The 20574-nt window shown below is 56.5% G+C and overlaps 5 protein-coding genes across 8 annotated transcripts; 4 read left to right on the top strand and 1 right to left on the bottom strand.

Moving 5' to 3' along the window:
* Nucleotides 1-796: 796 nt before the first annotated feature.
* Nucleotides 797-3044, top strand: IUM83_04285 (DNA polymerase epsilon subunit; the record flags this gene model as incomplete). Its single annotated transcript, XM_067928349.1, has 10 exons — nt 797-958; nt 1023-1200; nt 1299-1458; nt 1537-1718; nt 1809-2209; nt 2279-2414; nt 2479-2534; nt 2598-2707; nt 2780-2830; nt 2900-3044. 10 exons carry the CDS (start codon nt 797-799, stop codon nt 3042-3044), a joined length of 1581 nt encoding a protein of 526 aa, XP_067792861.1.
* A 216-nt stretch (nt 3045-3260) lies between these two features.
* IUM83_04284 (DNA polymerase epsilon subunit) lies at nt 3261-5389 on the top strand (the record flags this gene model as incomplete). The annotated part of the gene is made up of 7 exons (XM_067928348.1): nt 3261-3352; nt 3498-3562; nt 3648-3955; nt 4029-4241; nt 4309-4740; nt 4812-5048; nt 5135-5389. The coding sequence occupies 7 exons, from the start codon at nt 3261-3263 to the stop codon at nt 5387-5389; spliced, it is 1602 nt and encodes a 533-aa protein (XP_067792720.1).
* A 290-nt stretch (nt 5390-5679) lies between these two features.
* IUM83_04283 (DNA polymerase epsilon subunit) lies at nt 5680-6693 on the top strand (the record flags this gene model as incomplete). The annotated part of the gene is made up of 4 exons (XM_067928347.1): nt 5680-5912; nt 5992-6221; nt 6291-6430; nt 6523-6693. The coding sequence occupies 4 exons, from the start codon at nt 5680-5682 to the stop codon at nt 6691-6693; spliced, it is 774 nt and encodes a 257-aa protein (XP_067792726.1).
* Nucleotides 6694-9915: 3222 nt separating this feature from the next.
* IUM83_04282 (Translational activator GCN1) lies at nt 9916-18213 on the bottom strand (the record flags this gene model as incomplete). Of its 4 annotated transcripts, XM_067928345.1 has the most annotated exons (3): nt 9916-11547; nt 11602-13397; nt 13485-18213. In XM_067928345.1, 3 exons carry the CDS (start codon nt 18211-18213, stop codon nt 9916-9918), a joined length of 8157 nt encoding a protein of 2718 aa, XP_067792723.1. The 4 variants fall into 4 exon arrangements, with proteins under 4 accessions (XP_067792723.1, XP_067792725.1, XP_067792724.1 ...); XM_067928346.1 differs by having other exon boundaries at nt 11602-18213; XM_067928343.1 differs by having other exon boundaries at nt 9916-13397.
* A 190-nt stretch (nt 18214-18403) lies between these two features.
* Nucleotides 18404-20360, top strand: IUM83_04281 (putative branchpoint-bridging protein; the record flags this gene model as incomplete). The annotated part of the gene is made up of 3 exons (XM_067928342.1): nt 18404-18580; nt 18655-19687; nt 19765-20360. 3 exons carry the CDS (start codon nt 18404-18406, stop codon nt 20358-20360), a joined length of 1806 nt encoding a protein of 601 aa, XP_067792862.1.
* Between the last annotated feature and the right edge of the window lie 214 nt (nt 20361-20574).

Here is a 20574-nt window from a genome sequence, read left to right as displayed (position 1 = left end):
CCCCTCAAGGCTAAACTGAGGGAGTTGTGGATGGAGGAAAGGCCGCCGCCTCTTCCACATGGCCAGAAGCGACCGAAAGTGACAGCAAATCAAAAGCGGCGGGAGACAATTGCCAGAACCATCAAGGCCTGGGGATCCTTCAAGCCACAAACGGTCACAAAAGCGTTCGACAAAGCGCTTTTAACTAATTTCTAGCAAAATACAGCTGCCTCTTTATTTGCAACTAAAATTGCTATAATATTCAGGTAGCCATAAGATTAATGAGATTTGCTTTGACCAATGACTTTGCGACTATAGGTGGCAGTTACATTCTGTCCGACGCTGTATGGGCGGGAGTATGCAAACCAGTTTCTCCAAGATCCCAGAGGATCTTTGGCGAGATCTTGTGTGCGCCTGTTTGGGAGATTGGCCGAGTTAATTTTGGGGATGGGTTTCTCCCGGCCTAATTTCGGGCGCTCGATTCGGTTTCGGCGACTATCAAGTTTTAAAAACCCGAGCCAAAGCGTGTTTGGCAAATTTCGGAAGCGCGATTCGATTCGGCGATGTATCGATTCCTGCATCGGATCCGAAAATAAATTTCGTAATTTGGCACCAAAGTGGTGCCCGATATGGCGGATTGTGCCCAATTTGACGGATTCGTCACGCACTCAATGCGGTTTCAGAGACTATCAAGTTTCAAAACCCGAGCCAAAGCCTGTTTGTTAAATTCGAGCGCTCGATTCGATTCGACGAGGTATTGTTTCTCAAGTAGAAACGCTCCCGTTTCTAAACCTTCACTCAGGGTCCACACACTACGATGCTGAGGCGCGGAGGAGCTCCGCTGCGGCGCGGGCGCTCGACGCGCGCCATGTCGCTGCTGGGCTCGATCTTCGGCATCGGCGAGTTCGAGGGCGCGCGCAACACGTCGCTGAGCCGCGGCACGAGCAAGCAGCAGGCGTACGACCTGGCGCTGCTGGATGTGAGTGCACTCGCCGGTCAATGACACACGTTTCTAACGTTTCTAACCGACCTCGTGGCGGCAGTACGTCAGCATGAACTCGCACCCCAAGTTCATGCTGCAGCAGGTGATCGCGGACGACGCGCCGTTCCTCATGGGACACGTGCTGGTGGGAGCCAGCCAGTGCCTTGCGCCGCTGATGCACCAAGACGCGCTGGACGCCGCTGCTCGGCTGCAGGTGGCGGCCAAACTGGCCCAGGAAGGTAGGCGACCTGCTCGATGGAGCGTTAGAAACGAGGACGAGATGCTCATGTGGAGGACTGTGCTGTGGTGTATTGTGCTGCTTTGTGCTGTGCTACAGGGGAGACGACGGCGGCCGAGAAGATGCACGTGCTGGCGCTGGACGCGATGGTGCACGGCCGCCACCACGAAGCTGCGGCGGTGTATGAGACTATTCTGCAGCAAGACCATTCGGACCTGCTGGCGCTGCGCTGCTGCTACGATATTTACCGGTTTCTAGGGTGCGAGTCGCACGGGTGGTGCTGGATGTGGAGAGTGGTTGTTGACGTGGAATTTTCTCTGTGACGGCGATGATGCAGCGACTACAAGAATATGTTGGCTACGGTAACGCGCCGTCTACCGTCGTGGTCTCCGAACGACACTGGGTACAGTCACTTGCTGGGCATGCAAGCCTACGGAATGCAGGCTGCGGGACGGCTGGATGCTGCAGAGGCTCTGGCGGAGAAGACGCTTTCCATGAACGGCAACGATCGTTGGGCGTGTAAGGAAGTGTGGGGTTGGCTTGCATTTATTGAAATCGTTGCTGACACTTTTAATGGCTGCATTGCGTGCCACTTTGAATTTTTGACAGTGCACACCATGCTGCACGTCCTAGAAGCGCGCGGCAATGCTAACCATGGAGCAAGCTACGCGAACCAGTTCAAGGCAGGTTTCGACAATGGCGGACCGCTGGAGCGTCACTTGTACTTCCAGTGGGCGCTGTATATGCTGGATCTTGGTCACTACGATCGCATCAACAAGATGCTGGAAGTCAACATCTTCCCGTATCAGCCGGATGGCGCCCCTCATGCAGTACCCACGCTCTGCGATGCAACTCAACTGTACTGGCGAATGCGTTTTGCTGGCCATGATACCGCAGAGTTAGGCGAGCAGCTTTTACAAAATTGGTCCGCAATCTCACCTTCCTCGGGCACGAGTGGAAGTGATATCGGGAAAGCCCGCTGTCACCCTCTTGCAAGGGTGCTTCGATATGTAAGTAGCTGCTATGGTGCCGTCTTACAGCAACTTTCGCTCTAACATCCACATTTTTGTTTTGAGCAGAGCATTTTGGCATGCGTGCCGTCCGGCACCACTCCTCCAGTCGAGCCGCTAGTCGCCGAACCTGCCGTCGATACTGCCAGCTTGGAAGCACAACTGGGCCTTACCCCGCTCCAGTTCAGCTATCCAGCTTTCCCAGGTAAAGTACCCGACAGGCTTCGGACTTGCGATGAATCATGCTAAATATGAGCCATGTTTTCTAGGTGAACTGGAAGAGGTATATCAGAGTGTTTGCCGAGGGTTTCAAGCGTACTCAGAGGTACGGTTTACTACCCTGCATGTTATCTCTACGGGATGGCTTAACTTTTGGGTGTCAATGTAGGCGCGTTTTAAAGATGCAACCCAAGCGCTACTTCCAGTGCGGGGAAGGCTTGCCCTACTTGGCGGCACTGATGTGGACCAAGACGTGGTGGAGCAACTCCTAATTGAGTGGTAGGCACCTATCGTAGTGTCTGTCTACATTCGATACCCCTGTATGGTAACATTCGGTGGTTCGTCGTATAGTGCTAGCAAGTGCGATGATCTGCTACTCGCGAAACTTCTCCTCAACGAGCGGTAAGGCTATTCGACATTCAAGTTGTCGGTGTAGTATTCTCTAATCCTTTTCTGATGTGGTGTTTCCAGTCTGAGCGCGAGGCCTCAAAGTGCGCAGTGCTGGAACACATTCTCTCGCGTATCGGCAGCCATGGGGGATTCGTCTGCCGTGCGTGACGCACAGAGCATGAGCTACGTGCTGGGGTTGGGCCAAGGCGGCAACCAAACCTACTAGCCTGTGAGAGCCTCTTCGCTCCAATCTTCCAAGTTTCGGGACTAGAGTGTCTTTACATCTACACGACTCCTACTTGCATTTGACCAAATAGAGACTGCATCTTGGAAAATACACTTAAGCATGCAACATCGGTGTCAATCCGTACCAATTCCCTGGTACATGGATACATTTGGCGCCGTTTCCTCTGTTTGGCCAAAAAACGCAGGAAACGAAATCATGGCGTCCAAGCGGATTTTGCGCGCGTGCAAGTTGCAGGGCTTGTCGCTGCATGCCGACGCGCTGCGGCGACTAACTGAGGAACTCACCAAGTGCGTATGCGTATTGCCCTTCGGTCCATCTAATTTTCACCTCCAGATGCGCAGCAGAGGCGTCAAAACAATACGGCATAGCCAGCTACTCCCATTCCCCAGCCTCTCTAACAAAATGCACAATATCTTGCACCCCACTGCGCAGTGAGGCCTCGCTCCAGCTGGACGATGTTATCTACGCCATAAAGAACAACATTGACCGCAGCAAGAGTGCGATTACTTTCTGGAATGCTTTAAAAAATCATTAAACTGGTGCCCGCGACTAACTTGTGATACTTTTTTTTTGCATTCTCAGTGACGACGTCCGTGGTGACGCTGGAGGCGCTGGAAAGCGCGCTGGACACGCTGCTGGCCGTCTCTGCAGAGAACGACTACGAGCAGATCCAAGTGTTCGGCGCCTTCGACACGCCGAGGCTGCACTTCAACTCGCACAACAATTCCTACGAGCTGAAGGCGGACACCCACCGTCGTCTCCATGGTGGACCGGAGTCCAGGATCCAGCTACTGAGGAACAGATTCATGTCCGTGGACCTCCGTGTTAAGCGGAATCGCCTTTTCGCCCCGCCCTCGGCTGCGGTAGCGAACACCACGGAGTACATGGAGGTAGGTATTTTACCATGGGTGGAGAGTTTGTGGCTGGTAGAGACTCAATTGAGTTGCTAATTGTTGTGAGTAGCTGTCGAGGATCGAGTCGCTGTTGGGTGTGAGCGGCGTGAGACGTGTGATTGGCATGCTCGGCCAGGACGAGCGGAAAAGATTTTACCTGGAGGACTTCACGTCGCGAATCATCGTCGACCTTACTAATGCCGCCTATACTGACGGCCTTTTCACGATCAATTGCGTCGTACTGGTGGAAGGCGAAGTCATTGACGATGTGCTTCACGTTCAGGTAGGATTTTGTGCGGCTACTTCAGGGTTCACGACTCTGGCATCTAACATTACAACTATAACTGTAGTCTATGGGCTTTCCACCCCCAGAGACGAAGGAAGCATCATTGGAAGTCCTCGGTGGCATCGATCCCCTTGGTATGGAAGTGTCAGCGCAGCAGCGCGAACAAATCCGAGCACTAGAAGCGAGCGACCATCATGCCACATTCATCGTGCTGTCCGACGTTCATCTGGACGATCCACTGGTCATGAGTAAGCTGGACGAATTGTTCCAGGGCCTCGAAAGCGTTCAGCCTACGCTTTTCATTCTCATGGGCGATTTCATGTCAACTTCTGTCGGAGGAGGCGCCGGGTCTAACTCGCTGCAAGACCTGCGAGAGTACTTGGAAGAGCTTGGAAACCTCATCCTGAAGTACCCTGGGATCGCTGAGAACTCGCGGTTCGTATTAGTCCCGGGACCTAACGATCCGGGTTCTTCTCGAGCCTTCCCGCGCCACCCGGTACGTGAAGCAAGCTTGCCGTATCTTATTGCAGTGAAAGCTCATTTTTGTTTTGCTGCATGATGTGACAGCTTCCCGATTTGTGCACACGTGAACTCATCCGAAAGGTGCCCAATGTCACCTGCAGCACCAACCCATGCCGGATCCGTTACTACACACAAGACATCGTGATCTTCCGTGACGACCTCCAGCAAAAAATGCAGCGGCACGCTATTCTGACGCCGATGCCAAGCGAGCAGGAGGAAGCTGCAATGGACGAAAGCGGCGAGCCAGTTCAGTCGGTATCTCAAACGGACATTTCCAAGCATGTACGACGCCGCGTTTGCGTGATTGAAAGTGGTGTAGTCGCTTGCTGACAATGTTGCTGACTTTGTGCTTTTGTGGCTGCTTTCAGTTGGCCAAGACGCTCATCGACCAAGCACATTTGTGCCCGCTGCCGCTGATGGCGAACCCGATCAACTGGGACTTTGACTCATCGCTGCAGCTCTTCCCGGTCCCGGACGTGATGATCCTCGGCGACTCGACCGAGCAGTACCAGCTCGGCTACTCGTCCGTCGGTGTTTTCCACCCGGGTCCGTTCCACGCAGACTTTTCGTTCGTGTTCTACCGTCCGAGCACCAACACCACCGAGTTCAGCCGCGTCGAATAGGTCAACAATCCCATTCGGATGAGTTCGTGAACAACGCCAAAACATCCTGCCAGCCGATCGAAGCGGATACTTTTTCAAGCTGGTCCGGATCCTCCAACTTAGCCGCTGTTTTAGCAACGTATGTGACACGCTCGACATACAAATGACAAGTGCGGACTGACTCTCCCTACGTTTTGTGCGAACTTTTATCCACACGGGGTAGGGGATGGCATTGTTAGTGCTTCCATCCATCGCGTCACAGCGCAATTGAGACCTCGTCGCCTCAATACCCCGGCCTGGTAGGAGTTGGGATGCGGCGGCGCCACCATCGGCAGTTCGGGCTGCCGAACGCCAACCAGATCCTGCTGTGCATGGTCGTCTGCGCGCTGCTGTTCTTCGCGCTGCTGCGCCGCCATTGGCTGCAGTTCACGGACGACCCGGACGTGCACGCGTCGCTCAAGAGCGTGTACGTGGTGGGCGAGACGTCCACTGACTCCAAGTCGTGGCAGCAGTTCTGCGCCGACGACTCGTTCAAGATGAACATGTAGGCGTAATTCACTATTGCCGGGAGTGGTTGAAGGGGTCGTCACTAAAGATGTGACTGACTCGCTCGGTTTTTATAGTCCCGGGACGAATCGGACGGTGACGGTCGTGGACATGCAGGACGGCGCCGTCTTGTGCCACAAACACTCGGGGGCGTTCGTACCCACCGTGATGGTGTGGATCCTCGCGGTGGGGCTCAGTGGCGCGCTGCTGAGCACGCTCATGGCGGTGTATCTGCAGCTGGGCAACCCCACGAGGGAGATTGTCTTCTGGGTCGGGATGTTGCCGGGGATTTTGCTGTTTGGCACTGGTACGAGTCGTTGGTGATGCGGGAATAGTTTTTTTTTTTCCTACTAACGGAGCGGGCTGTTTGGTGCAGCGGTGCTGGGGACGGCGGCGTTGCTTGTGTGGCAGAGATTTTATCTTCGGTTTGACAATGGAGACTGCTTTAGTATCACTGTGGCTGCAACGGTCATCGCCTACGCGTCGGCGATTTCTATGGTTATTCGCTGGCGTTGGGTGAGTCTTATCCTTAGACCTGAGGTGGTTGGTTGCTTATGGCTTACGTTTTTTTGCTGTATGCCGATCTTTTTGCTGTCCGAACTCGGCAGCCGGGCATTTGCGCTGTGCCGAATGAGCAACAAGCTTTAGGATCGCGCGCGTACGGCGACCAGCTACCACCTCGTCGAAGACGACGACGGGGCTCCGCGACGACCGCTCCTACGGTGACTGGCACGCCAGCACACGACCTCGAGTCGGCTGCCGTACCATTGAACCGCTGAGGCTACAAAATTTGATCTCTTGCTCAGTGTGACGCCACAGAGATCAATCATGGCGACATGAATTGCAGCCTTGAATAACTGCTGGGCGGATGAAACCCGGCGTGCCTAGCTTTGAAGACGACGACGCATGAGGACCCCATCGTCATGTCGTCTAGACTGTCGACACGAAGCGTGCTTATTTATCCTAAGAATCGATCAGAGTGACTGCGCTGCGGGCCCACCCAACCACTCCAATACTAACCTAAAACTGCGAGTCGTGCAGCGAGTCCGCAAAGCGAGCGGAGCGCTCTAACCAAATAAACTTACCGCCGCGAAGCGGCGCCTGGCTAGTCGGATCAAATGCACGTACAATTATTCCGTGCTCTTCGCCGAAGTCTTCGGTGCCATGTTGTGTGCGAATTGATTGATGTGACTGCCACCGCCGTTCCCTGCCGTTCGAGTTTGGAGCCACAATCGCTTCCATGAAACGGTTAAGCTCTTTTTCCGCTTTCTATAGAGTATTTTCATGTTCGAACTCGAACCTTTAAACTGCCCACTACACCAACCTCAATTGGTTGCTGGAAAAAAAAATACTGCGGGATGCAGCATACTAAGAGCTTTACGTCGAACTCCGTAACGGAAGTTATCGCCAGCTTAGAGAACTGTTATTGTGAAAAGCACTCAGAATGTCTAATCGGATAGTAAATCGGCTGATTTAGTGCCTTATTTAGATACGGGAACCCTTATTTATTTCGACCCATCCCTTATTTAGAATTGTGTACCCCTAATTATAATCGGTCTTATGCTGCATCGCGTCAAAGCTATTTTAGAGTCGGAATCGATTTGGTCTCTAAATAGGCTGAAATGTCAGCTCCAACCTCGGCATTCCGAGGAAGTTCGCACAAATAAATCCACCGAGCAGGCGGCTATGCAAACACTAGCCAAGATATCAGTCAAAATAAGAGGAATGAACAGGACGAGTAGAACCAGCGTCCATTTCGAGGACGCGGCGTTTCGCTTCGACGCAGAGGGTAGCTTTGATGACCTCTACGCGAGAGCGGAAGAGCGCATCGTAGCCGCGCTAGCTGCTTTCGATATTAGAACGCTGCGCCCTGATACTAATCACCTACGCTAAGCCAAGTCAAGGCGCCACTCAGCAGGGCTGGGTGGCTTTAACTGAGTCAAGTTGGACTGCCGTTGTGGCCACGGTCCGATCCAACTTCCAGCGGCGTCGCAAGGACACAGGGCCGCTCTGCTTGGAGCTATTCTCATTTGCTGTCAGGGAAAATCAGGCAGGCGACACAACGCGGCGACGTGCAACACGTACTCGTATTCAACAGGCTGCGGAAGACATCGACGAGTTCCTTGCAGAGCGACCCGACGTTCAGGTTGGTGTCATCGCTCGTACGCACTGGGAAATGACCCAAGCGCGTCAGCCAGCAGGGACTACCGTTGCTGTTCCCGAGACTGCAACGTTTCGGCAGATGCAACACCTGGATGCCGTGGGAGCTGCCAACCCTCCCGCGGACCGTGACGAGGCCGTGTTCCAAACCATGCCTGTCCGCATCAACGGCTCGACCGAGGTACAACTTACGTTTAACGTTCAGGGCCTACGTGCCATACTCGGCCTGCCAAGTCACAACGCAATAGGCAGCGGAATCTTCTCAGCGTTTGTCCCGCCACCGGAACCCGACGAAGACATAGAAGACGTAGACCACCAGGAGGACTAGGAAAACAAGAGACACACTAACTTTTTCTAATGTTTTTACTCGGTTTTACAGCTTTGCTCCCTCGCTCCGCTCGGGGATTGCCTCCCGCCCGCCCCACCTCCTCCTCACCTTCCGCCCTCACCGCGGCCTCCATGAATCTCCAGATCGCGGGTGAACACCGCGTCTTCCACACCGCAATCTCCGTAGCCGCAGTGGCGAAACAGATTCACACCAACGTTGTCGCTCTTCACACAGGCACACATCGCTACTTCCAGCACCAGTTCAGGGTACATTGGGAAGGCGACGTTTGCATGTCGAGCCAACCGTCTCTTCAACTGCCCAAACATCACCTCGATAGGATTAAACTGTGGGCAGTACGGAGGCAGATACAACAGAACAGCATCACAAGCGTGAACGGCAGCCTCCAGCTCTCCGTACATGTGAATACGCGCGTTGTCAATCACAACGATGGATCTAGGTAACGGCCAGGGGTTTAACTTCGGCACCACCTCCCGCATAAAAGCTCGGTGTAACTCCACTCGCGTGTACGTGCCGCGAGTACAGTTCCACGAACGAAAGCCGCTGACACCACACGCAGCTAGAATGCTGACGCGCTTCCCACGGGAGAACGGGACGCGCACTACAGCACGTGAACCTCTGGCCGATCAGGCGTAGCGCCTCATACTATCGAGGCCGTTCTTCGACGTCTCGTCCACGAAGACGAGCTGCTCCGGGTACTTGTACCAGCACTTCATCTTCGCCAGGGAGTCCTCGATCTCGCGAGGGACAGCCTCACGAGCCCTGCTCTCCAGTACTTTCCTGGAGAGCCCCAAATCGAACTTGAATACACGCAACATAGCTGGCGCGCTGAAGCCACTGGTACCAGCTCCAAACCTCTGACGAAGAGCAGTCTGCAACTCTTCCATGTAAAAGCATGGGTGGACCTTCACATAGTCTGCAACGAATCGCTGGACGTGAGGGGGCTGTCTCGTCTTCTTTAATCGCTTACATGCCATCACGTGGCCGTTACGTTTGAACTGTTGGTACCATCGAAGTACCGTACGCGAGCTGATGCCAAATATGTGGCCGACACGCTTGCATGGCACACCATACGCGTAATGCAGCACCACAGCTATCCATCGAAATTCTGCGGCATACATCGTGTCTCCGCTGTCTCTCTCCCTCACCACTCTGTTCTGACAAGATGGCTTTAGAGCCCAGTTCCCAACTCCTATTTAAGCCGACTTACTCAGATTAGTACCCACATTAACTTCCTATTCAGTGTAAATTACCACGTATCGTTTTTGCTCACAGCCCTGATTTACAGAGCTATACGGAGTGACAAAATCACCGGTTTTCACAATAACTCTTTTCCGGAACGGAGAAGTATAGGATAGTGTACGGTGTAGTCACAGTATCCATCACTTGCTAGCAATCTAGTCCAGTGCTCTTACAACTATACCAGGTAATAGTCTAAGCAGTCCCCCAAAGCCATCGTCCACGCTCTAAGTGCTTGTAAATGGTAGTGACCTTCTTAGTCGCTTTCGTCGCCGCTATCAGCCTTGAGCTTGCTCAACACACGACGGGCGTACTCGCCAATAATCTTGGCATCAGCAGCGCCACTGCGGAGGTACTCCGCCTGAGTCTCCGGCCGCGAGTGCACCTCCAGGAGGTAGAGCAGTGTCCGTTCAGCCGGCAGCTTCACAGCCATGTTGTTGCTCTTGATGAGCTGGAAGACAGCAGGCACAAGAACCGTCAGGTGCCCACGAGTCTGCTCGGGCGAACGCTTAGCAGCCAACTTCACAACGCGCAGCGCACCACGGATCACATCTTTGTTCTTGTGAGTCACGCCTTCAACCAGCACGGGCGTCATAGCGGCAAAATCCTCCACGTGCTCCTGGCGCTTCACCACGGCACCGACAGCCTTGAGCGCATGGTTACGAACGGCAGTCTGTTCATCCTGCGCCAATGCCAGAAGGGTCTTGGTTAACGGAGCCGTCACGTCCGCACTCAGCAGCGCCGACTGCTTGTGGAGCACCAACGCTGTGAACACCGCCGCACTCTGGCGACGTGGCCACGGCAGCGCCTGCAGGTCGTCTGACGCCACATTAGCCAGACTGTATTCAAGCAACTGCGATTGCGCTGCCTCCAAGTCTCCGTTGCTCGCAGTGGAGGCCACGCAGGAAGCAAGGCACTTGCTAGCACCATCGCGCAGCGCATCTTCGCTCGACTCGAGCATTTCCTCCAGTGCGCTCTCCAGAGTACTGCGACCAGCTGCCGACAGCTTGTCGCCGACACGCTCCACCACAGAGGCAACAGCCTCGAGGTTGGCCTCACGCACACCGCCAGTAGTGGTGCGCAGTCGTTCCGTCAGCTCCGCGAGAAGAGGCTCCACACGCGGGCTAAGCGTGACGAGCAGGCTCAACGCAGAAGCACCACGTGCGCGTACGTCGACGGCCGTGTCATTCAGAGCCTTAACGAACGTAGTCTGCAGCTGGGGCAAGAATGGTTTGAGCGCCACACCACCCTTCGTCAGAATGATTTCCAGCGTCTGCAGGATAGCAGCCTTCACGTGACCCGGGAAACGATCACCAGCAATACGAATTAGTGGACCAGTAAGCTTGATAAGGTAAGGACGGAGAGCAGCGGCACTGCTCAGCTCAACCAGTTCGCCGAGACCAGCAGCCGCACTCTGGCGAAGCTCCGGTGATCCGTTCATCAGAGCCCACTGGTAGCTGGGCAAGAATGGCTCGAGACCCTTCGGAATGCAGAGACCCGGCAGCAGGTACTCGCCGTCGCCCACACCACCCTTGCGGTGACGCGCATCGCTGACCATCGAGTTGATAGACTGGCGAATGAAGTCCAAGTGCTGCGCAAACTGCTCCGGCTTCGTAGTCGCATTCATGCCCTTGAGAGCAGCAGAAGCCGCGCGCACCACTGCATCGTTTTGGTCGTTCAGATGCAGCACAATCTGCTTGAGGAAAAGCGGAGCCTGGTCGTCGTACGGCACCACGGCATGCGAGCAGAACTCGCCCACAAGCTCGAAAGCCAGGGCGCGATCCAGCGCGTTCTCACTTTCACAATACTTGCAGAGCTCAATAGCCAGCCAGTGCACGCCTGGTGCTTCCACAGCCAGCACTACGTCGCGCAAGGCGTTCTTGATCTCCTCGGCCAGTTCGGTCTTCGCAGCATCCGAGTTCGCTTCGTCCAACTGCTCAACATACTGCGCGAAGAACGTAGCAAAGATTCGTTCCACTTGGAAATGGATAACGGCACCTGTAGCCTGCGCCACGCGAGATACAGCTCGTGCTGCCGACGCAGTTACCGGAGTCACTAGCAGACGAGGGATCAGATACGGGAGCACTTCACGCGACTTCACACGCAAAATCTCCTGCAGACCGAGAAGCGCACGCTCCTGCTCCTCGACCGACGGAGACGAGTGGATACGCTCCAAAACCATGGGCACAGTTTCATCGATAGCACGGTAGCCAATTCCCTTGTGCAGCACATCGAAAGCTTGGGCGGCAGACGCACGAACCTCAGGTAGTTCGTCGCAAACACCGTCCAGGACAGCATTAACGAGCGTGTCCACGTAGTCCTCAATCTGCTTCTTCGTGCAACAGTCAATGACTTCGGCTAAACCAATGCAAGCACCCTGTCGGCGACCGGTAGGAAGCGAAGGCGACAAACCAGCGCGCAGAATGGGCACCACCTCGGGGAGCACGTGCTCGCCAAGCTTGCGCACAATCTCACCAAGAGTGCGGCCTGCCATGGTTTGCTTCTCCATGTTGTCACCAGACAACGCTGACACAATCGCATTCATCAGTGCCTCCAGAATCTGGCGCAGTGTCTTGGGCGTGTTAGCCACGACACTCTTCCAGACCTGCAGAGCGCTTTGGCGGACCACAGCCGAAGTATCCGACCGGATCATGTACAGCGACGCCAAGATAGCGTTGCGGCGCTGGATACCAAGCAGCTTAATGATGGCACGGTCACCTGCAGCGCTACCAGACGTCTCGTCGTCGTCGTCTTCGTTGTCTTCATTAACAACGGCAACAGCGCGCGTGCCACTGATACGGTACATAAGATCACCCAACAGCATGACCGAACTCTGACGAATACGCCAGCTATCGTCAAACAGACCAGCTTCCAGACTTGGCAGCAAGTCGCGCGTGTGCGAAAGTGCGTGTGCATTCACCACAACGTGACCCGAGTGCATGGCAACGTCGCGCACCGACTCGGCCTCGTCACTGAGGCCTGCCACAACGATAGGCAGAGCCTCGCGAAGGAACATAGAGAACTGCTTACCGAGGGCCGGCGGCAAGAATGCCATAACCCAAAGCACTCCCTCACGCACCGAGTACTTCGGATGGCGAGCCAGCGGCAGAATATCATCGCGCATAACACGCTCGACACGCTCAATACCAAGCGCAACCACCACCTCACACAGACCTTGCGCAGCACCTGAACGCTCCACAGGGCCAACTTCGTCGTCCTTCATGGCCTCAAGCAACCACGTCAGCATATCAGCGAAGTGGCGCTCGCCAAGGCCCTTGACCAGCTTGCCGAGAGCCTTAGCAGCAACAGCACGCACTTCCGGAATGGGGTCCATGAGCTGGGTCTTGAGACTGGGAAGCACCGTTTCCATGTACGGCACCAGATCCTTGGCATCGTTAATCATGCTACACATGCTGCCCACAATTAGAGCTGCCTTCTTCTTGGCATCACCAGCGCGATCCTTCAGGCCGCGTGTAATGATTGGCATCACAAGCGCCAGCGATGGCGCGTCGATCGAGTGCTGGAACGACGTCGATTGCAGCTGCTGAAGTGCCTCAGCCGTGTGGCGGTTCGGGTCTTCAAGAGCATCAAGCAGCACCTTGGAGATCGTAGCAATTTCCGGGTTACGTACCACAGAACCCACGTCACGCAGAGCATTCTTGCCGGCGTCGCGAACCTTCGGGTGAGAGTCGGTAAGCGCTGCCATTAGCTTGGGCACAACCTGCGGCAGGCAAGAGCCTAGCTGACGGGGAGCACAGTACGCCATCGAGCCCAGAATTTGGATGCCCGACTGCTTCGTACGCCAAGCGCTTTCCTCAAGGGCACCCAGGAGCGATGGTAGCACTAATTTCACACCATGTGCCGACAAGTTCGCCATAATACCCTTAGCAGTGTGACTAGCCGCCTCACGAACCTGCGGGCTAGCGTCGGCAGAACACTTCAGCATAACCGGCAGGATCACGATAATGTAAGGTTCGAAGAGCAGTCCGAGACGCTGGCTCAGGCATTCGAACACAAGCATTGCACCCTGACGAGCATTCGCACCACCCGTCTTCATTGACTCTTCGAGGCGAGGAATGATGTTGTGGAGCTTCAGTGCCGAGATTCCAAGTCCCTTGACCACAGCCGAAACACCGTAAGCCGCACCCATGCGCTCACCGAAAGTCTCACCTTCAGTCACACGCTTCAACAGGTCGTCCAGAATATCCGTGCTACGATCCTTGACCGCGCTCATAAGTGGCGATAGGCACATAGCAACTGAGCGCTGGACAGACTCGGACGGAATGCTGAGCGCTTCAATCAGCGAGTCCACAATGGAAGACACCTTCGGGTCCGTCGGAGCCATATGCTTGGCCAGTGAACCCAAACACACCACGACACCTTCACGCTGGTGGTCGTAGATTGACAAAGCCTGCTTCCGCTGCTCCAGCATCTCTTCTTCTTGCGCAGCCAGGTGAGTACCAGCTTTCGCCTTCTTGCCTGTGGCAGCATTAGAAGCAGCGGGGGGAGCGGTGGTCTCGAGGAAACGCTCGAACATCTCAAGCAGCGGCGTTGTGTTCGCGCCGCCACCAAGCGAAGCCACAGCCTGAACGCCAGTCTTGCGCATCTGGGAGCGCACCTTCGCGTTCGGGTCGCCCAAACCATGCTCCATTACGAACGTCAACAATGCCATGGTGTTAGCACTAGTCATCGCATCAGGGCCTGCAACCTCCGCTGCCTTCTCCAGGCACAGAGCAACACCCAGACGAGGGCACATGGTGCGAGCATCTTCATCCAATTCAGCAGCCTGTGCACCAGGGCGGCGAACAGTAGGGATGCCAAATTCATCCTTGCGCTCCATTGGCTTCGGCTGGCTGCCCAGGAACTGTGTCTTGAGGTTATTCAGCAGAGGAGTCACCGACTTAGGGAACTGGCGCATACCATCGGCCAGCGCAAGCGAAGCGCTCTCACGCACGCTAGCATGCGTGTGGTTCAGCAGCACAAGCAGCGGGCCCGCGAAAAGTGCCGTGACCGTGGCACCCGTGGCATCCCACACCTGCTTGGCGAGCGCACGGTTCTTGTCCTCCGAGTCAAAGCAGCAACAATACAGACGACTGATAAGGAGCGAGCTAGGCTTCGCGCCACGGAATTCCTCACCACCTTCATCGCTTTGAACAACGTTAAGTAGTGCAGTCAGAACCTCTCCACGGGCACTAGCCTCCTCAGAGAGCAGACCATCGTCACCAAGCAGGGGAGCCCACTCAGTCGCGGTCAGCTCGGGACCCATGCACACAGAAGTCAGCAACTTGCCCGGCGCCAGATCCGGGTTAGTGATTGGCAAAGCACAGCCCGTTGCCTGCTGAGACAGAAGCAGCAGAGTTAGCTGTAGCATATCGCGGCGTAGCAGCCGTTGGGCCGCGACATCACCAACTTCTTCTTCCTCCTCGTCCGGAATCATACGCGCGTGAACCGCAAAGAGAGGCAGAGCCCAACGGCGTAGGTCCGGCGCAAAGCGAAGAAGGTCACGCAGCACAGGGAAGAGCAAATGAAGCGTCGGGGGAGGAATCAAGTTGCACGGTGCATCTGCGTCGAAGTCGGCCTCGCTTTCAAATTGGAAACCAAACACGTACTCCATGAACTCGGCCAGCAGACGCAGGAAGAGCGACTCCACTTCAGCAATACGAGCAGCCTTAGCCTTGTCAGAAGTGAGTTGGTTTAACTCCAAAGCGACGCGAAGAGCGCTGGACACATCTTGGTAGTTCGTGCGAAGCAACTCTGGGCAAATTGCCTTGGACAAGGCGAGTAAGGCGCTGGAGGCCTCAAACTTAAACAACGGGCACGTAGAGAGCACGCGCACTGAGCGCAGTAGGTACGGCAGCGTTGGGTGCAGCTCATCCGGTCGAGTGATCGCCAGCATGTTAATGGTTTCCAGCACAACGGACACAACGCGGTGCGTTTCCTGGACTTTACGACGAACCTGCTGTTGCTGCTCAAGTAGCGCCTTTTGCTCACCCGTGTATTCCTTCTTTTGAGCGCCTTGCTCAGCACGCTTCTTGCGCTCAAGTTCCTCGCGCAGCTCCTGCTCCCACTGCTCATCATCATTGCCCCGACGGCCACCACGCTTGGTACGGCTGCTAGAGTTATTATCCTCCTCCTCGCCCTCCTTCTTGGGCTCGTACAGCTCATCAAAGGGGGTCTGGCAGACAAGAACATCCTCTTCGCTAAGCGCGTCGATTTGTTCGTCATCAAGACGCTTAGCCAGCAGTTCCTCGATAACATCGTGCAGCGCAAGATCCTCGCCTTCGCCATTGCCAGCGAACTCCAGCAGGGTTGCCAGCGTCCGCTGTGCAGCCAAACGCTGCAACGAGCTCGTTGAGTACAGCTTACCGGTCGAAGGGTTTGCCAGGAGTTCAACAATCGCGGTCTTCACGTCCTCATGCTCTTCAATAAAGTTGTCCACACGACCAGCGTCACTGGGAGATTCATCATCAATGTCATCGTCCTCATCCTTGGCAGGGGCAGAGCTGAGCGACAAGAATCGTCGGCGAACAGATTGCCACTCGCGAGAAAATGCATCGGCCTTCTTGCCTGCGACAAGGAGAGGGTGGTGCGCCAGGAAAAGGACGGGGGCAAACACCTGCACTTTCGTGTCTTCAGCCTCGCTAATTGCAGTAGGAACGAGCACGCGCAGCGCACGACGGAGCACACCAGCGGGAGGAATGCTGACTTCTTCATCAGAAGCGAGAGCGTCGAGCTTCTTCTCGAATGCAACCACGAGACCAGAGCAGTGCTCCAGGGACGACAAGTACATAGTCTCAACGGCGTGCTCAACACTCTGACGAACCGTGAGGCTAGACGAGCACAACAGCTCCACCAACAGCGAGTATGCCTCGCTGGCATCCGACTGCTGCGATGCCAAGACCCACACGATGGCGCGAGAAAGCGCAGCCAGCGCAGACACTTCCGGAGCTTCTGGTACAGCGCCTTGTCGAGCGGTGCTTGCAACGGTGCTCAACACCGTTCTAACGCTGTGCTGAACAAAGGATGTGGAGCTCAAGATCAAGTCCGCAACACCTTCCTTAGCCATACGGGCGTCCATCTCGCTGCTCTCGGACGCAATCGCGCCTGCCACTGCAACAGCCAGTACGCCATCGAGGTGCACAACGTTGGGCTTCTTGCTCGATTCCTTAATCACGGCGACAACTTCGTCGGCAAAGGGCACCACCGCGTTGGCTCTACTGCGGCAGAGCACCGCCAAAGCACGAAGGTAGCCAGCCACAACAGCCTCGGGCTTGTTCTTGAAGCCAGTCTTCAGCCCAGCAACGGTGGCAGCATCAAGATCATCCGTGCCAGCGAGCGCGAGCCACTTGCCCAGCGCCAACAGTCCGAGGTGGCGCGTTTGTTCGTGAGCCTCCTTGCCCACCGCCTTGAGCAGCGACGCAATCGCCGTCGGGGCGATCTCCTTCACTTCGGACGCGTCCAGCTGCGTGGCCGCTGCCTCGGCAGCGTCGTTCAGCACGGCGAAAGCGACCTCGCGCTGGTAGAACTGCGCGAGGAGGCCGTGCTTGCCGTCCAGCAGCGCGCTCATGGCGGCCACGAACTGCTGCATGTGTTCACTCTGGCGGAACGAGCGCGCCAGCGCGCCGGCCAGGGCGACCGCGAGGGCGCGCACGTCGTCCTTGGGCGCGCGCAGCTTGGTGATCAGCACAGGCTGGAACACGTCGCCCAGGTAGCGGCCCAAGTCCAGCGACGCGGCGTGCACGAGCGCGCCGACGGCTTCGATCACCGTGTCGGGGGCCTTCTTGAGCATCTTGGCCATGGGCGGCAGCACGATTGCCTCGAACTGCTCGTAGCTCAGCGCCTTGAGCCGCGCGTCGCCCTTGAGCAGAGGCACGAACGTGCGCTTCTTGCTCTCGAAGGCCCAGAAGGCGTACTTGCTCCACAGCAGCTCCTGGTTCTCGGGCGTCAGCAGGCCGCTGCTGCTCAGCACGAGCCAGAGCTGGAAGTGCTGCTCTTCAGGCGCGGCGGCGGCGATCACAGCCACGTAGGCCTGCAGCAGCGTCCGGCCGTGCTTCTTGAGCAGCTTGAGCAGCGCCGCACGCGCCTGCTGCTGGCTGCGCGATGCGTCGGCCACGGTGGCCTCCAGCAGACGGCTCTGCGCCGCCAGCAGCTCCGGCAGCCAAGCCGGCGCGGCGGCGGCAGCGTCCTCGCCCTGCAGCGCCGCGTCCAGCACGACGCACGAGAGACGCAGCGCCACGACGCGCGCGCTGGCGAAGGACGCCGCGAGGCCGGCGGATCGCACGCCCAGCACACGGGCGAAGGTCTCGGGGAAGGCTGGAAGCTGCGCGCAGGCCTCGGCCAGCAGCGCGCGCAGGTGGCGCTCCGAGCTGCGGTACTGCGAGCGCGAGGCCTCGGCCAGCGTCTGGCTGGCCAGGCGCTTGAGCGGCAGCTCGCCGCGCTTGCTCTTCTCGATCACCTCGTGCTGGTAGCTCTGGATGAACACGGCGTGGGCGGGCCGCAGCACGGCCGCGTCCAGCAGCGACCGCAGCACGTCCTCGTGCTGCTCGGTCGCCATGGTCGGGTAGGATTGGGGACCAGTGGCTGTGGGTGGATACGCCTGTCCGTGTCAAGAAGTGTGCTCTCGCCACCGAATACATAACCCGCTCTCTAACTGTGTTCTGCTCTTGGAAACGGGGTCTAATCGCACAAAATACCGACCGAACGGCGGTTTGCCCTCAGTACACGATAACCGCCCCACTGCAGCGATGGCGGACGAGGACGCCGGCGGCTTCGCGGCCTTCATGGCGACCGTGGACGGCGGCGAGGAGGCCGCCGCGACCAAGGACGAGTACCACTACGAGGAGCAGCAGGAGAAGGAGGCCATGATGAAGAGCTACCACCACCCGATGAAGCACTGGTTCCGCCAGCGGCCGCAGCTCGAGGTGCGTGCGGCCTCGCGGATCTTGGTCATAACAGGGATAGTAACCTTCCGCGCTGTGATTATTCATTTTGGCAGGCCAAGTACGGCGCGTTCCCGCTCTTCTGGCAGGAGCTCAAAACGTGGGAGCCGTACCGGGAGGTGCTCAAGGCCTACATCAAGTTCACGGAGCACGGGGACGACGCGGAGAAGAAGGAGAAGACTGCTGGTGCTTCTACGGACAAGCCAAGGGAGACCGCAAACAGCTCCACTGCAGAGAAGAGAGACGTGCCCGAGGCAGCTGAAGAGCAGCCCAAGAAGCGGCGCAAAAGCCGCTGGGGAGATCCGGTGGAGCCGGCAGCCGACGGCAACGGGGAGAAGAAGCGGAAAAAATCGCGTTGGGCGCCAGCTCCCAGCGCCTCCTCGACGATGGCGGGACTGCTCACGCAGAAGCAGCAGCAGACGGTCATGCTGCGTGCGCAGCTGGATAACATCAACCAGAAACTGAAGACGGTGGCGATGGACGCAGCGCTGATTGAGAAGGATCCGAACAGGTCGCCGTCACCCCCGCCGCAGTATGACTCCAACGGAAAGCGCACCAACACCCGTGAGGTGCGCATGAAAGCAGCGCTGGAAAAACGTCGACGCGAGACGATTGACCAACTGGTGAAGGTTAATCCGCTGTTCCGTCCCCCGGCAGACTACACTCGTCAGAAATTGCACCGCAAGATCTACATTCCTATCAAGGAATTCCCGTCCTACAACTTCATCGGCTTGATCATTGGCCCGCGTGGCAACACGCAGAAGCGCATGGAACGTGAAACGAATTGCAAGATTGCTATCCGTGGCAAGGGCTCTGTGAAGGAAGGTAGCAAAGGAAAGAAGACGAATGCCGATGAGAACGACGACTTGCATGTGCTAATTACAGGCGATCGCGAGGAGGATATCGACATGGCAGCGAAGGAGGTCCAGAGCCTGCTGGTGCCGGTGGACGACACGAAGAACTCTCACAAGCAGAAGCAGTTGCGCGAATTGGCACTCATCAATGGCACCCTGCGCGACGATGACTACTGTCATATTTGTGGCGAAAAGGGACACCGACAATGGGAGTGCCCCAACCGAGATGCTCACCGTACGTTTGCAATTAAGTGCTACACGTGTATTTCTCGTCATTGCTAACGCTAACTGCTCCACAATTTGCCGTATCAGGTACCTTCAAGGCAGTCAATGTAAAATGCGCCATTTGTGGAGATTCTAGCCACCCGACACGCGATTGTACTCAGAAGCGAAAGTCTGCAGAAGAAAACGCCGCTATCGACAAGGAATATCAATCGTTCATGCAACAACTCGGCGAAGCACCTATGTCATCGTCGGCCACAAAGGACAAGGCTCCGGATGCCTCTACTTCTCAGACGTCAGCGGCGTCTGCCCCGTGGTTGCAACCGGCTAAGTCGTCTTCAAGCGCTGCGACACAGCCATGGATGATGCAGCAATCGGTAGGAGCACCGGGTACTGCAGGTGCACCTGGTGCAGCTGCTTTGGGCTCCACCCCAGCTACGGCATTTCCGCCTCCCGTGGCGCCTCCTGGCGCGTATGATTACCAAGCTCAGGGCCAAGATTGGGGAGCACAGCAAGGCTGGGATGGTGGGTACAATTCGTATTACGGGTCGTGGGATCAAAATGCTGCTGCTGCTCAGGGAGCTGAGTACCAAGCCTACGGACACTACGGACCTCCTGCCGGTCCACCTGGGACTAATGGGGCTGACCAGTATCAGTATCCGCCGTACGGCAATCCGCCGCAGTAACGAACTAACTGCTGCGTGCTTGACCTCAGCACTCAGTGACCAACTCAAGTGGTGCAGAGCAGCAGGTACGCCCCGCCATTTGAAGCCACGAAATTCGCAGCCCGCGGCAATAACATCGCAGAGGGACTAACCCGTAGGAATACACAGGCTTGACTTTTGCTTGCTGATCATGGGTAACTGCTCTTGTGTGTGTTCTTTGTTGTTTTGCGAGGCT

Source organism: Phytophthora cinnamomi, assembly GCF_018691715.1.
Source record: "Phytophthora cinnamomi strain GKB4 chromosome Unknown Contig33, whole genome shotgun sequence".
NCBI classification, from domain to species: domain Eukaryota; phylum Oomycota; class Peronosporomycetes; order Peronosporales; family Peronosporaceae; genus Phytophthora; species Phytophthora cinnamomi.
This window is presented reverse-complemented; position numbering and strand designations above follow the sequence as displayed.